General features: G+C 52.1%; 1 protein-coding gene across 11 annotated transcripts in view; it reads right to left on the bottom strand.

Annotated features, from left to right (window-relative positions):
* Positions 1-1052: 1052 nt before the first annotated feature.
* The window catches only part of Atp11a (ATPase phospholipid transporting 11A), a 116989-nt gene continuing 106167 nt past the window's right edge, over positions 1053-11874 (bottom strand). For 2 of the 11 annotated variants that reach the window (XM_052751663.1, XM_052751664.1), the window contains 2 exons: positions 10682-10847; positions 1053-4924 (listed from right to left, as the gene is read on the bottom strand). In XM_052751663.1, coding sequence (XP_052607623.1) covers positions 4697-4924; positions 10682-10847 — 394 coding nt within the window. In that variant the 3' untranslated portion in view covers positions 1053-4696. Of the gene's footprint in view, positions 8354-10681; positions 10848-11874 lie in introns of all 11 variants that reach the window. The other 9 variants (XM_052751665.1, XM_052751670.1, XM_052751668.1 and 6 more) reach the window with 8 other exon arrangements.

Raw genomic sequence — 11874 nt, 5'->3', positions numbered from 1 at the left:
ATTTAGGCTGCATGTACTCAGCTCTGCAAAGCATTCCTGGGTCCTCCCTGTGGTCCATGGACACACAGAAGTGGCCAAGATGCTACAAAGGGAGAGTCCCACAGGTTCAGGATTGTGAACTGCATGGGCAATGTGAACCACTCAGGCAGCCAGGAGCCAAGGATTCAGTAGGGACTGATCATCAGCCCATCATATCAAAGCCTGAGATCACTCTTACTAGAAACCGCTCAAGTGAATAAAGTGGATTTGATTCTGGCTCCTAGGTGATCTACTCCGAATGTTCAAGTGTGAGCTGGGCCCCAGATGCCCAGCAAAGGAACATATCCTGACATTCTATGTCCGAGGCATCAGCACCCAGGACATCCAGCTGCAGAGGGTACCATGGCCAAGAGCAGGCAGACACTGAAGAGCCTAGAGGAGCAGAGACTCAGGGGCAATCTTGGGGCTCCTCATGTAGCACCCAGAGTCTGACTCAACTGGGAATAGCATGGAGGAGTTAGTTAGCTGGCTGATAGTGAGACTGGGTTGCTGAGCCCCAAGTTTCACAGAAGATAAAGGAAAGGGGAGGTGTCCCAGAGGTGGGGCACAGGATTAGCCTTGGGCTGCACAGGAGGGCTAGTGAGGAAGGCTTATGGCACTGGGAGCTCTGGTGCTAAGTCTCTTGTTCTGGGAATACCCAACATGTACCCCAGGCCTTGGACCAGGGCTGTCACACTGTGGCTTTACATTCAGGCTTTCCAGAGAGCCTCCACATGCTCGGGGATAGAAGTGCAGTACCCACCACACCACCACCCTGTGCCCCCTTCAGTAAAGCTAAGATTCTGTTTCCCACAATACCCATTTGATGTGACCACCCCCCATAGACATGTGCTTACCATTTTAACCACGGTTTCTGTTAACAGAAAGTGTGTGTGCAACATACATAATCAGAGATGCATCTTTTCAGTCATTGGGAGTGAACCAAAGTCTCCCACAGAAAGGCCCATTGTATCAGGACTGCCTACAGAAATTGAAGGCACAATCAGCAGCAGCACACAAAATAAACCTCATGAGACGTTTGATCCGGTTTAATTCACAATTTAATTTTCAAAGCAGGTTATTGGGCTATCAGTTAAACATTAGTGTTGGAGAGTGACATGTTTAATGTACTTACTATATTTGATAATTTAAAGTAAATCCCAGTACTTATGAAGATGACAGCTAAGATAACCATTCATGTTAAATACATCTTTGAGTCTCTCTTATTCATACACCGTAGGTGGACATTTTAAGTGGTAATGCAGCCACACATGATTTTAAGTCAGACAATATATGCATATTAAAATTCTGTATCTCTTGATAAGGTAAAAAATAAAGCTATATAAATTGATAGACATTTTTCTGCAAAATTAGAATCACACTTTCATAATACTTCCAACATACACATCTTCATTAAAGCTTTGTTTAGACACAGTATCAGAACCACCCTCGTTCCTAGTCATCTGTCTTCTGGCTTTGAAAACAGAGAGATTGCATTCGCCAAGTGATATTTTTTCCTGTTTTTACAGTCATAAGTGGGAAACTTCCAAAAGCAATGTAGAACACAAGGGCCTGCTGTTCTATGGCATTGCCAATAAATTACATCAGGATGAAATAAATGTGGATGGGTGAGTCCAGTACCAGTCAGTGTAGATACACCTTGAACTTGGGAGTTCAGAGACCCAGGCTGGAGCTTCCCGCAGACCACCAGACACCTGGCTGATGCTCAGCGAGCTGGTGACCAGGATAGCACAATCAAGACATTCGGCAGCTGATCCTAAGAAACGTGCTCAGGAAAGACAAAGTCACCCCGCCCTTCCAGCCTTGCCTGCGCCATCCCCCCATTGCCACCTCAGCCTTCAGAGCCCCTTCCCATCCAGGAGCTCCTTGGGTGGGGCCTTTGGTCTGCTTGTACTCAGGAATGGATCTCTGGGATGTAGGGACATGTTTTCCTAGCTAGTATGTGGCAAGGGACAGGCTTTACCTACACTCAGGATGGTGTGTGGCTTCTGTTATCCTGGATCCTGCTGGCTGGACTGAGGGAGCAAGGGGAGGTCCTGACAGGGAGGTGCACTTCCCTGGGAGGGGAGAGCTCGGTCCAGCACTGCAATGTCACCCACACAGCCCACATGTGAGCACAGCCCAAGCCCCCTTTCCAGGTGTGTGTGAAAGGAGCCTGATGGTCCCAGAGGGCAAAACCTCTGCACAAGGCTATCAGAATGGAGGCTGGGAGGAAAATGCACATGTGCTTGTGTGTGTGCACATACGTGTACATGTTTACACAAGTTTGTAAATGGCCATGACTGTGTGTGTGGAACAGAAAGAGAACACATATGAAGCCAGGGCTCCTGGCACATAAGTGAGATGAACTGCTTGCAGGGGACAGAACCATGAATTCTGGCCAACGCAGTATGTCACAGATGTTGACATGTGCAATGCAATTAAGAAAATGCTTCCTCTGAGTTAAAGGTACGTGCTCTAAGGAAAGTAAAAAGCAGCTGCTGTGAGGTGAGGTGGAGGGCTTCTGCACTCACATTTGGTCTCTTGTTCCTGCATCTCACCTGTGCCCTTGTCTATTTCAAATTCTTAGGCACCTTCATTTGGTAATTTCCTAAGCACACTTTTAAAAGACATTGGAGTGCGTATAAAGTCTGGGGTGTTCCTATGTAAACTTAGGCTATTGGGGGGTGCAAGAGAGTATCGCCACACCCAGAATGGGTTGCAGGACGCAGAGCCTGCAGGAAGAATATTCTGTGTTTAAGGCTGAAGGATGAAAGTAAAAACAAAACAAAACAGAAAACGTGAAAATGCAAAGGACCATGATGAAACAAGAAAAGGAAGTGGTCACACCCTCAGCACACCCTTCACCTGGTGGGTCTCAGAAACACCAAGAGACACAGAGGCACAGAGGAGAGTCAATTCACTCAGCAGGGACGGAAACATTCAGCCGAACACTCACCAGCATTTAAAGTGGCCAAAACTTCTTAAACTTAAAATGTGAAAGCTTTAAAAACATACTTAAAAATCAGAAGATACATCAACAAATGAGTAAGAGATATAGAAACAGCTATGAAAATACTTCAGTGCAAAGGCAATTTTAAGATCCCTAAAAAAATACATTACAAATAATTTGTTAACTAAACATACAGAGAATCTGCCCCTCCCCACAGGTATTACGTTTGTACCCGTCTTGGGATCTTAAAAAGGGCTGTAAAAATGCACACACCATTACTTAAGGGCTAGTGTGGACTGGGGCTCCAATCCTGGGCTGACACATGGCGACACAGGAGGGTGACGGGGATGAGGATGTGTGGAGCCAGGGACAGCCCTTAGAGGAGCTGTACATTCTTCCGTCTGTCACAGCTTGAGGCCATCCCCGGTCTTTGGTGTGATGTTTATGGTCACCCGACCTCCCCCAGCTGCCGGGTCCAATAACTGCTCCTTCTGTCGGCTGGTCCCCCAGTTCAAGCACACTGTTCACAGAGAAACCTTGTGTAATCTTGTTACACAATATGTGCTTCCCAGGTTGGAGGCTCTCAGGTCCCTGCGGCCCTCATTACGGCCCCAGGTCTACCACATGACTCCACGGGGCTGGGGATGGCTTTCTCCCCATCTCTGGCTGGTACTCTCTGAAAGGCTGCACCACACCGAAACGTCTTCTCTGTGTAAGGTCTGTTGGATGCTCCACAAGACACAGAAGTGCCAGTGTGGGAAGCAGCAGGGATTCACAGTACAGTGGCCTTCTGACGGCCTGTCCACTCCAAGGAAAGCCCTGGATGGGATCTGTGTGGCACCAGTGGAGGCAGGCTGAGCAGCAGACTGGAACGGACGAGTCCACATCAACCCCAGACAGCTTTGGGTGTGGGACTCACCTATGGGTGAGATAAATACCTGCCTGGGTGCCCCAAACCGCCACCTTCACCAGCACCCCTGAAACAAATGGTTTCCAGTAAGGTAAACTAACATCGTTCTGGGATGTGGTGGATATCACTACACTCCTGAGGACCTGGTTAACATGTGACTTATCTACACACATACACGCCATCTTCCACAGGCAGCCGGTGGTAGGAAGGAAGGGGACGCTGACGGCTTCCAAAGCTCCGGTGTGCAGGGTCAGCATCTCCTCAGCAAACAGACTCGGACAGGATCTAGGGAAATGGCTTGTGAGGGGACAGTGAACGTGAGCACAGCAGGGCCACAGGTCCAGAAGACGCACACCACTTAGTCTGACATGACCACTTCCCTAGCGGGAAGTGTGGATGGTTTGCACAGGAAACACGTGGTCAGGAACATCAGGATGTAACATGAGCTGAGCCCATGTGCGAGATGTACAAGGCTGCAGACAGAGGGACGGAGTCTTCTCCTCAAGTGACAGCAGAGGATGACAACAGCAGAGGGTGGACGTGCAGGCCTGGCAGGGCCAGCTTCATAGCTGCAATGCTTAAGGTGAAGCCAAGCATAATGTCCTTCTCCACAGCCCATCTGTCGTCGGTACGGTCAACGGGCCTAGGATGATGATGCCTGTCACGCACGGTCCAGATTGCGGTGTGCGGTGCCTGAGTGGGTGACCTGTGATCCCACCCCCACCTCCTTGAGGATGAGGGGTGGGGCAGGTGCAGGCACACACAGGCACCCAAGAACATAGCTCTCAGAGCTGGGACAGAAGGCGATCTGTCCATCAAGTGGGTGTTTCCAGGCTGGACCTACAGCACCCATACCTCGTGTTGTGGGAAAGGCCTGGGTGGGGAGGGAGCACAGCGTACTCTTCGCTCTCCCACCTCAAGCACACTACTCTCCCAGGAGGGGAGCTGCACTGGATAGCCAAGGGTCTGGTGCCCTGAGCGCCCCAGCTCTGCAAAGAGGCCAGAGGGCTGAATTCTGAAACGCTGTCCCGAAGTCGAATGTTCTGCCAAAAGAACAGAAGGCCCGTCGTCAGTCATAGACCTCTTTGGGGCCCCCAACACCGGTACACCCGCAGCTCTTCTAGCCCCTAACACCGCTGCACCCCAGCTCTTCTAGCCCCTAACATCGCTGGACCACCGTATCACCCCAAGGGGCAGGTGAGAGGGCCCATCCCCTGCGAACTGTGTCTGGAGGCGGTCTGCCTTCCTCTCTGGGGACAAACACCCTCTGTCTGAGTGCCAACAGAGGGGCATCCCACATGCCAGGGACAACACAGGAGGGCGGGGGGCAAAGTGCTGGACACGCTGGGCTTCTGCCCTGTCACCAGCGGCATGTGTGGGGATCACACAAAGTCCCCAGACATCCTTGGTCTAGGGGGCTAGCCACTACCCCAGGAGAAGACAGGACCCACCGACTCAGGTTAGTACGTCCAAGCCTGACAGGGACTGGGGTCAACATCATGCAGCTATCATGCCCTTGGCCTACAGTCACCAGACAGAAGTGGCGGCTGCTGCCTCTCAGGAAGGGCCACAGCATGCACACACAGCAGCAGGTATCCAGCAGAGAGGACAAGGGGCTGCAGAGCACAGCTCTCCCTCCCGGGTGACGATCCCCAGATCACACTATTCCAGGCGAGCATCAGGACTACAGCTGTGTGACAGCTGGTGGTGTCCGCTGGACGCTGACTTGGTTTGTGTCCAGTGCAGCTGGGTGAGACCTTCCTTCCGATTTCAAGACAGGATCATCCCAAGTGGCTTTTAAGTGAAACTGTGTCTATCACAAGGACAGGAGCCAGCTTGTCAGGAAACACTGGGCACAGCGCATTGGTCACTTGTCATCTGTATGTGTATACACACTTGTGTTTAACACTCCTCCTATGTGCTTAGCTCACTCTCAGGTGTGCCACTTACCTGTGTGTGTGTGTGTGTGTGTGTGTGTGTGTGTGTGTGTGTGTGTGTATGTGTATGTGTATGTGTGTGTAAAAATGGTCTAGTTTGTTTCCAGAATGAACCACTCTTATAAAAAGGAGGGGGGACAACACAGCAAAACTTTGGAGGAAGAGCAGGCAGTTTGAGAGTCACAGCACACTGGCCTAGTGCCCAGCAGGCAGCCATACCGTTACCTAGCGTTGGGCTAGACACGTCTTGGCTGTGGTAAGTACTCCTTCAGCAGGGGCCTGTCGCTGTTCGAAGTGGCATCGGCCAATGCTTTGAGTCGGGTGCTCTTCTGCAAGGGCGAGGAAAGACACTGAGCTGCTGTCTGCATGGAGGCCAGCGTAGGAGGCCAGGACCTGTGCCCTGGCTGCTGCAGACCCAAGGCCGAATCTACACTGACCTATACCATCCCCACACTCTCCACCATGGCAGGCCATGAACTCTGCTTGCAGGGTCTGCACACATATCAGTTGTGACGCCATCAAGGCGGCCAGAGCTGGCTCCAGGGGCTGCCTGTCCACAAAGGAGCACCAAGCCTCCTCTAGGGAACAGACGGCTCTGAACAGGTTCATTCGAAGAAGTCTGCACCCGGAGAAGAAGTGGCAAGGTCAAAAGGCAAGTTGCAGCACCATGGGAGAGGGCCACCAGCTGGAAGGTCCTAGCAAGTTCCTGTTCCCAACACAGAGGCTGCATCCAGAATCATAAGGCCGTGGCACCTGTGTGCCACCTCCTCTGCAGAGGCACTGGCAGGTGAGCAGTGGTTTCTGCAGAGCCTGCCCGGCAGACAGGACATTCACAGGCCATGTCCTGAAGGCTGCTGGCTCCTGGCCTGGCGTGGTGCAGCTTTCAAGCACTTTCCAGTCCCCATTCACCAGTTTCTCAGTGCCGAGGAAGGAGGGAGCTTTCAGAGCTGAAGGAAGACAAGGCTGGACGGCAGAAGAGCAGGTGAACTGGCAAGTATCCAGGAGGAGAAGGAACCAGAGGATGGTGCTGTTGCCCACACAGGCACGGGGATGGACAGGCAGGCTGCTGCAAGTGTGTGGACGCAGAGACTGGTGTGAACACACGCACGATGCTATATATGCAAGTCTGATATATAACATGCCCAGTGTCCGTCACGCTTGCCTGTACTAGGAAGAGGCTGAAAGTGAACCCCAGACATCTGACGTCAAATCTGCCCCACTGAGACCTGTGGGATGTGTATTCCTCCAAAGCTTTGCAGACCTGTGATGCTCTGCCGCAGCAGCGTGTCTGTACGTTGTGTCTCAAGTGTAGTGGCAGGGTCTGTGTGCATGTATGGTTTGCTATGATGCCTGGGGCCAAGTCTCGGGCCATAGGAGACAGGACCACAGTGCTACCTCCCCAGTGGCTGAAGTCTACTTCTGCACAGGTCAAAGAAACTCAATGCTGAGGAAGTTTTGTCAAGAGGGAACAGCGTTTGCAGCCTGAGTTGGCATATGTAATGTTTTACAAAGACCTTGTGACATTTTAGTCTTCCGAAAAATCTATTCTAATGGATCTTAGGACACTATTAACTTGTTAAATATGGTGTTTAAGACAGATAGAAGGGAATGCTCTTTTCTGCTTTGGGTGTTTCTCAGGCATAAGCCCTGGTGAGGCAGGAACCCGATGCAGGTAACCCTCCAAACTCCACTGATGGAATACATGCAGCTGTCACATTTGGGTACAGGAAAATTCAGCCAAAACGCCACAGCACTGTGATGCTTCTATCTCCCCTGACTGCCCAGCTGTGAGGAGCAGGTTCTGGCTACAGCCGCCACCTAGGGAAAAGGCCCTGGGGAGAAGTGCTGTGCTGCCACAGTGGCCATTAAAAGCAGCACATCACGGGGGGCGGGGATGGGGATTCTAAAACCAGGTTTTTATTTTGAAAAGTAGAATAGGAATCTAGTAAGTAAAGGCCAGTGATAGTGTGACTCCACCTCACAATGTACTCAGAGGGCTTGAGCAGAACATTCTCTCCTGTCCTTCCTCAGTTTCCACACTAAAGACTGGGTCCCCAGAGCAGGGGTATGTTGGAAGAAGTCTCCATCTCTACCACCACGGTAGTGGAGAACAGGGCCAAGCTGAGGTCACCTTGCTCAAGCTGGACTGACTGGGTGTGTGACCTGCCTGCCTGTCAGGTGCTTAGGGGCTGAGCCACCAGTGTGTAGCAATGGCGAAGGCTCTGGACCCCCTGATGGACACAGAGAGCTGCCCGCGAGCCTCTGTTGGAGGACAAAGCCCATCGTTAGTGTACCTCTCCCAGGGGGTGCGCTGTCACCGTGTTACCTGACGGGGTAATTGTGATGAATGGCAAGACCAGGGAGTGCACTCAGGGTGGCCTCAACACTAAGATCTTCCCACCTGGTCCTGTGGCCATCACCCCAACATGCAAGAAGGCAGAGATGGTCACCTGTTGGTCAGAAACTCAGACCACTGGTGGTCTGGGAAAGCATAAAGACGGTAGGTTGCTCAACAGAAAGGCACTTGTTCTTGGCCTGCAGGCCGCAGTCCGGAGCCCGCCCGCGCGCGGAGTGTTTGAACAAGTAGTGGTTATTTAGGCAAAGCAGTGGAGGGTGAGGGAGGCAGGAGAGAGAGACAAGAGGTAAGTTGGTTATAGGCAAACATCCTAGCACACAGTAACACCGCTGCCCTAGCTGCTGGGCGCTGCCAGGCCAGGACCCACTGGCCCACTCCTCCCTACCCAGGCCCACACCTGCCTCCTCCTAGCTCTATGCCTCCTGTGCGGCAGCTGGGGACTGTAGTAAATAAAGATGCTTCTTATAGGCTTCAGAACTCACAACAGCAGTGGGGACTTCCCCACCGATGGAGGGGATGATGGGAAATCTCCTCAGCCTTTCCCACCCACCTTCTAAAGCCATTCCAGAAGATTCTTGCAAAGTAGCATCCCACAGTAGAGGTCACAACTACTACCACAGCAAATCTCAAAAGTCCTCTAGGGAGGTGTCCTTGCTACCTTGCAGAGCTGAACTCTTTGCTCAAATGTGTCCAAACACCTGATCAGTCCGTCAACATGGGGGCACCAGGTAGAACGTGCTTTCGTGACCGCAGCTATGCTACAGCCAGGGGACCCAGGAGACATCCTGAGCTGTGCCTCTCTTGGAGTCAGAACTCTGCACAGTGCTGTCATGAGCGTGTGTCCCTGTGTCCCAAGTGTGAAGACATTACCTTGGATGTGTGTTCCCACATCCCCAGGCACAGGGAGTGTCATGAGCAGTGCACAAATGTTCATTCTGTCCTTATACATGGGTGTTGTCATGAACACAGCATCTCTGTGCATAAGGCATCCTAAAGAATACACACATCCAGTGTCCCTGGTACTGTGAACCCAGTGTCCACTCTATCACTCGGTACAGGGAATCTTTATGATCCTGTGTCCACTGTGTCTGTGTGTCAGGAAGCTGAGTGTCTACTGTGAACCTGGACATGTTGGTGTCAGGAAAATACCTGTCAGCCTTGGGGCTGTACTTGTGAAGAGCAAAGGCTTCAGGCCTGTGTGGAAGACAGCTACTGGACAGCTTTCCAGTTCCCTAGGGCTGGACTGGGGCTAGGAACAATGGACGCCATTCCCATGGAACCAGAGCAGCTGAGCACTGACAGCTCCAGGACCAACTGTTCTGTGTGTGTACGTGGGGGCGGGAGTGTTAGGAGGAAGTGGGGGGGGGTTCTCAGTGGCAGGTGGATAGCCTTTCCTGCTGTCTCTCCTGCTGTGAGCTGAGGGGTCCCACAGTCCTGGAGTTAGCACTGCCTGGTACCATTTTGTTGAGAGGCACTAGCTGGGGACTGCTCCTAGCAGCACTGAGTGAACCTGCCCACTCTCATGACAGAGGAGCAGGTTAGAGTTCTAACTGTAACTATGACAGGAGGCATATAGCAGGGAGAATGGCTGGCACAAAGTCCCCAGAAGGAAAACCAACCTGAAGGTGGGATCGGGTATCTGCTTCCCAACCCAAACATGGCCAGCTGGCTGCACTCTAGACTCGGGTTCCACAGGTAGAGAGCCAGGTTAGTGAGGGACATATGCCCCCACCCTGGCTCCTTACTGGGTCTCTCTGCAGGAGCTGTGTAGACCTGGCCCTCTGTGCACACAGGCCATGTGTTGTCAGGCTGTGTTATGGGGAAGTTGCTGAAAATGCAGACCCCACAGTCCTGCCTCACCCGGAGGTTAAGGTTTTCAGGGGTGAGGTTGAAAATCTGTGTCTTAGTGAACCCAGGCAACCCCGGTGGCAGAGTCCTATTGAGGATTCAACTTGCTGGCCAGTTTGGGAGATGGAAAACAGAGTCCCCCATCCTCCACCACATCCTCTTGTAAAGGTGACTTTGAGCCAAAATCAAATCCAACACCCTTAAAAGTGACATAACAATCATTTTTTCCCCCTCCAGAGTTAGTTAGGCTCTGTAACATGCTAAGTAGCTGCCAGATCACTGGGCAATAGCCCAGCCCATTAGTCAATGATCAAAGTAACAGCTAATTACACTTTTTGTGGATTTACAGAAAATAATTCTTTTCTATTAATCTTTGTTCTCATTTTTCTTTTCAGTTGATTGTTTAGGTCTAAGGATTAAGTTGAACATTGTTCATTTTGAATTTTACCTAATATGACACTTAAAACACATGTCGTTGCAGAATTAGTAAGTAAGGTTCCTTCCCCCTACCTCCTTTCTACCCCCTGCACCCACTCCCCAATCCTCGGGTAGGGCCTCCCACAGGAGTCAACAAAGCGTGGATGCCCAGACCTTTTGCACTACCTCTTAGTAACTTCCCAATCCTAAGACAGGGAGAGGAAAGTGGCCAGCCGCCATACCTGAGTCCTCTCCGTCGCCGTGGGCCACAGCTGCCTGCACAAGACCTTCTTGAGGACGTCAGGGAGGAGGCTGACGGTGACGAGCAGTGTGATGCCCAACCAGGCAGGCCCGCTGGACAGCATGTGTATGAATACATAGTACATCCGCTGATAGCTGAGGAATGGCCTGGGGGGGGACAGAGGACACTGGTGAGATGCAGCCTGGCCAGGAGGGATGCCACAGCCTCATGCTGCTTCCCAAGCCCTCCCCAAAGGCACTCTTCTCTGTGCCCTCAGTCCCTGACGATGCCACCTGTGTGCTGTGGATCTGCCTCCGGGAGTCTCTAAGGGAGAAAGGGAGGAAGGAACTGTAGACAGTCATCCCAAAGGGGAGTGGGGGTCCCGGAGGGCCAGTGTCTGGGTGTTCTTCACACTAACAGCAGCATTCACATGGGGGTGTGAGAGCATTGACCAGCAGGCCCAGTGGCCACCAAATGCTCTGAACTCATGCTTCCCTCGCAAGGAGACAGAGAGGAACAGGAATAGTTCCCGGTGTGCTGACGATGGCTTCCTTGGCTCCACGCTCCCTGTTTCCACCCAAAACCTGGGAATTACCTTCTACCTCCTGGAACCATGAACAGCCCAGGGATAGAGTAAAGCCCCACCTCCAAGGACACACAAACTGCATGTAGACACAAGGCGATAATCAGAATGAAGTGTGGGGAGGGGTGAGGACACTCCGAGACAGGGTGCCAGAGCTTCTGGGAAGGTCACTGCTTACACCCACAACTCAGAAGAGGGGGTGCAGCAGTCATGAGACGCACAGCCCCCCCACTGCAGCCTCCCCACCCCAGGAGACTTAGTGCTGCTAGGATCTCAGTTCTGGCTTTCTGTTTTAGGACAAGGGTCTGTTCCTGCCTCTGCAGGGCTCTGGGAGCCCTCATAAAGGTCTCCTGGGTGAGTGTCAGGGAGGGAGGAGGCTAGGATGGTCTTGTCTAAGGTTGTTCCTCCCCAGAACTGTGAGGCAGACTGAGGAATCTTTGCTCTGGCCAGGGTCAGGGCAAGGTCAACTGACCCAGAGAAGACTGATGGAAACAGGCCATACTGTGTGGTTGCCCCTCCCACTACTCTCTAGCCAGGGCTCTTAGATCACAGGGCTGGCCCTCTCCAGGACCTCTGGCCATGGAGCTAACTCAGCTGTCCTTCAGTCAGGG

This window comes from Peromyscus californicus, unplaced genomic scaffold, assembly GCF_007827085.1.
Source record: "Peromyscus californicus insignis strain IS unplaced genomic scaffold, ASM782708v3 Scaffold_23__1_contigs__length_62951481, whole genome shotgun sequence".
NCBI lineage: Eukaryota > Metazoa > Chordata > Mammalia > Rodentia > Cricetidae > Peromyscus > Peromyscus californicus.
Note: the sequence above shows the minus strand (reverse complement) of the source record. Positions and strands in the feature narration are given on the sequence as shown.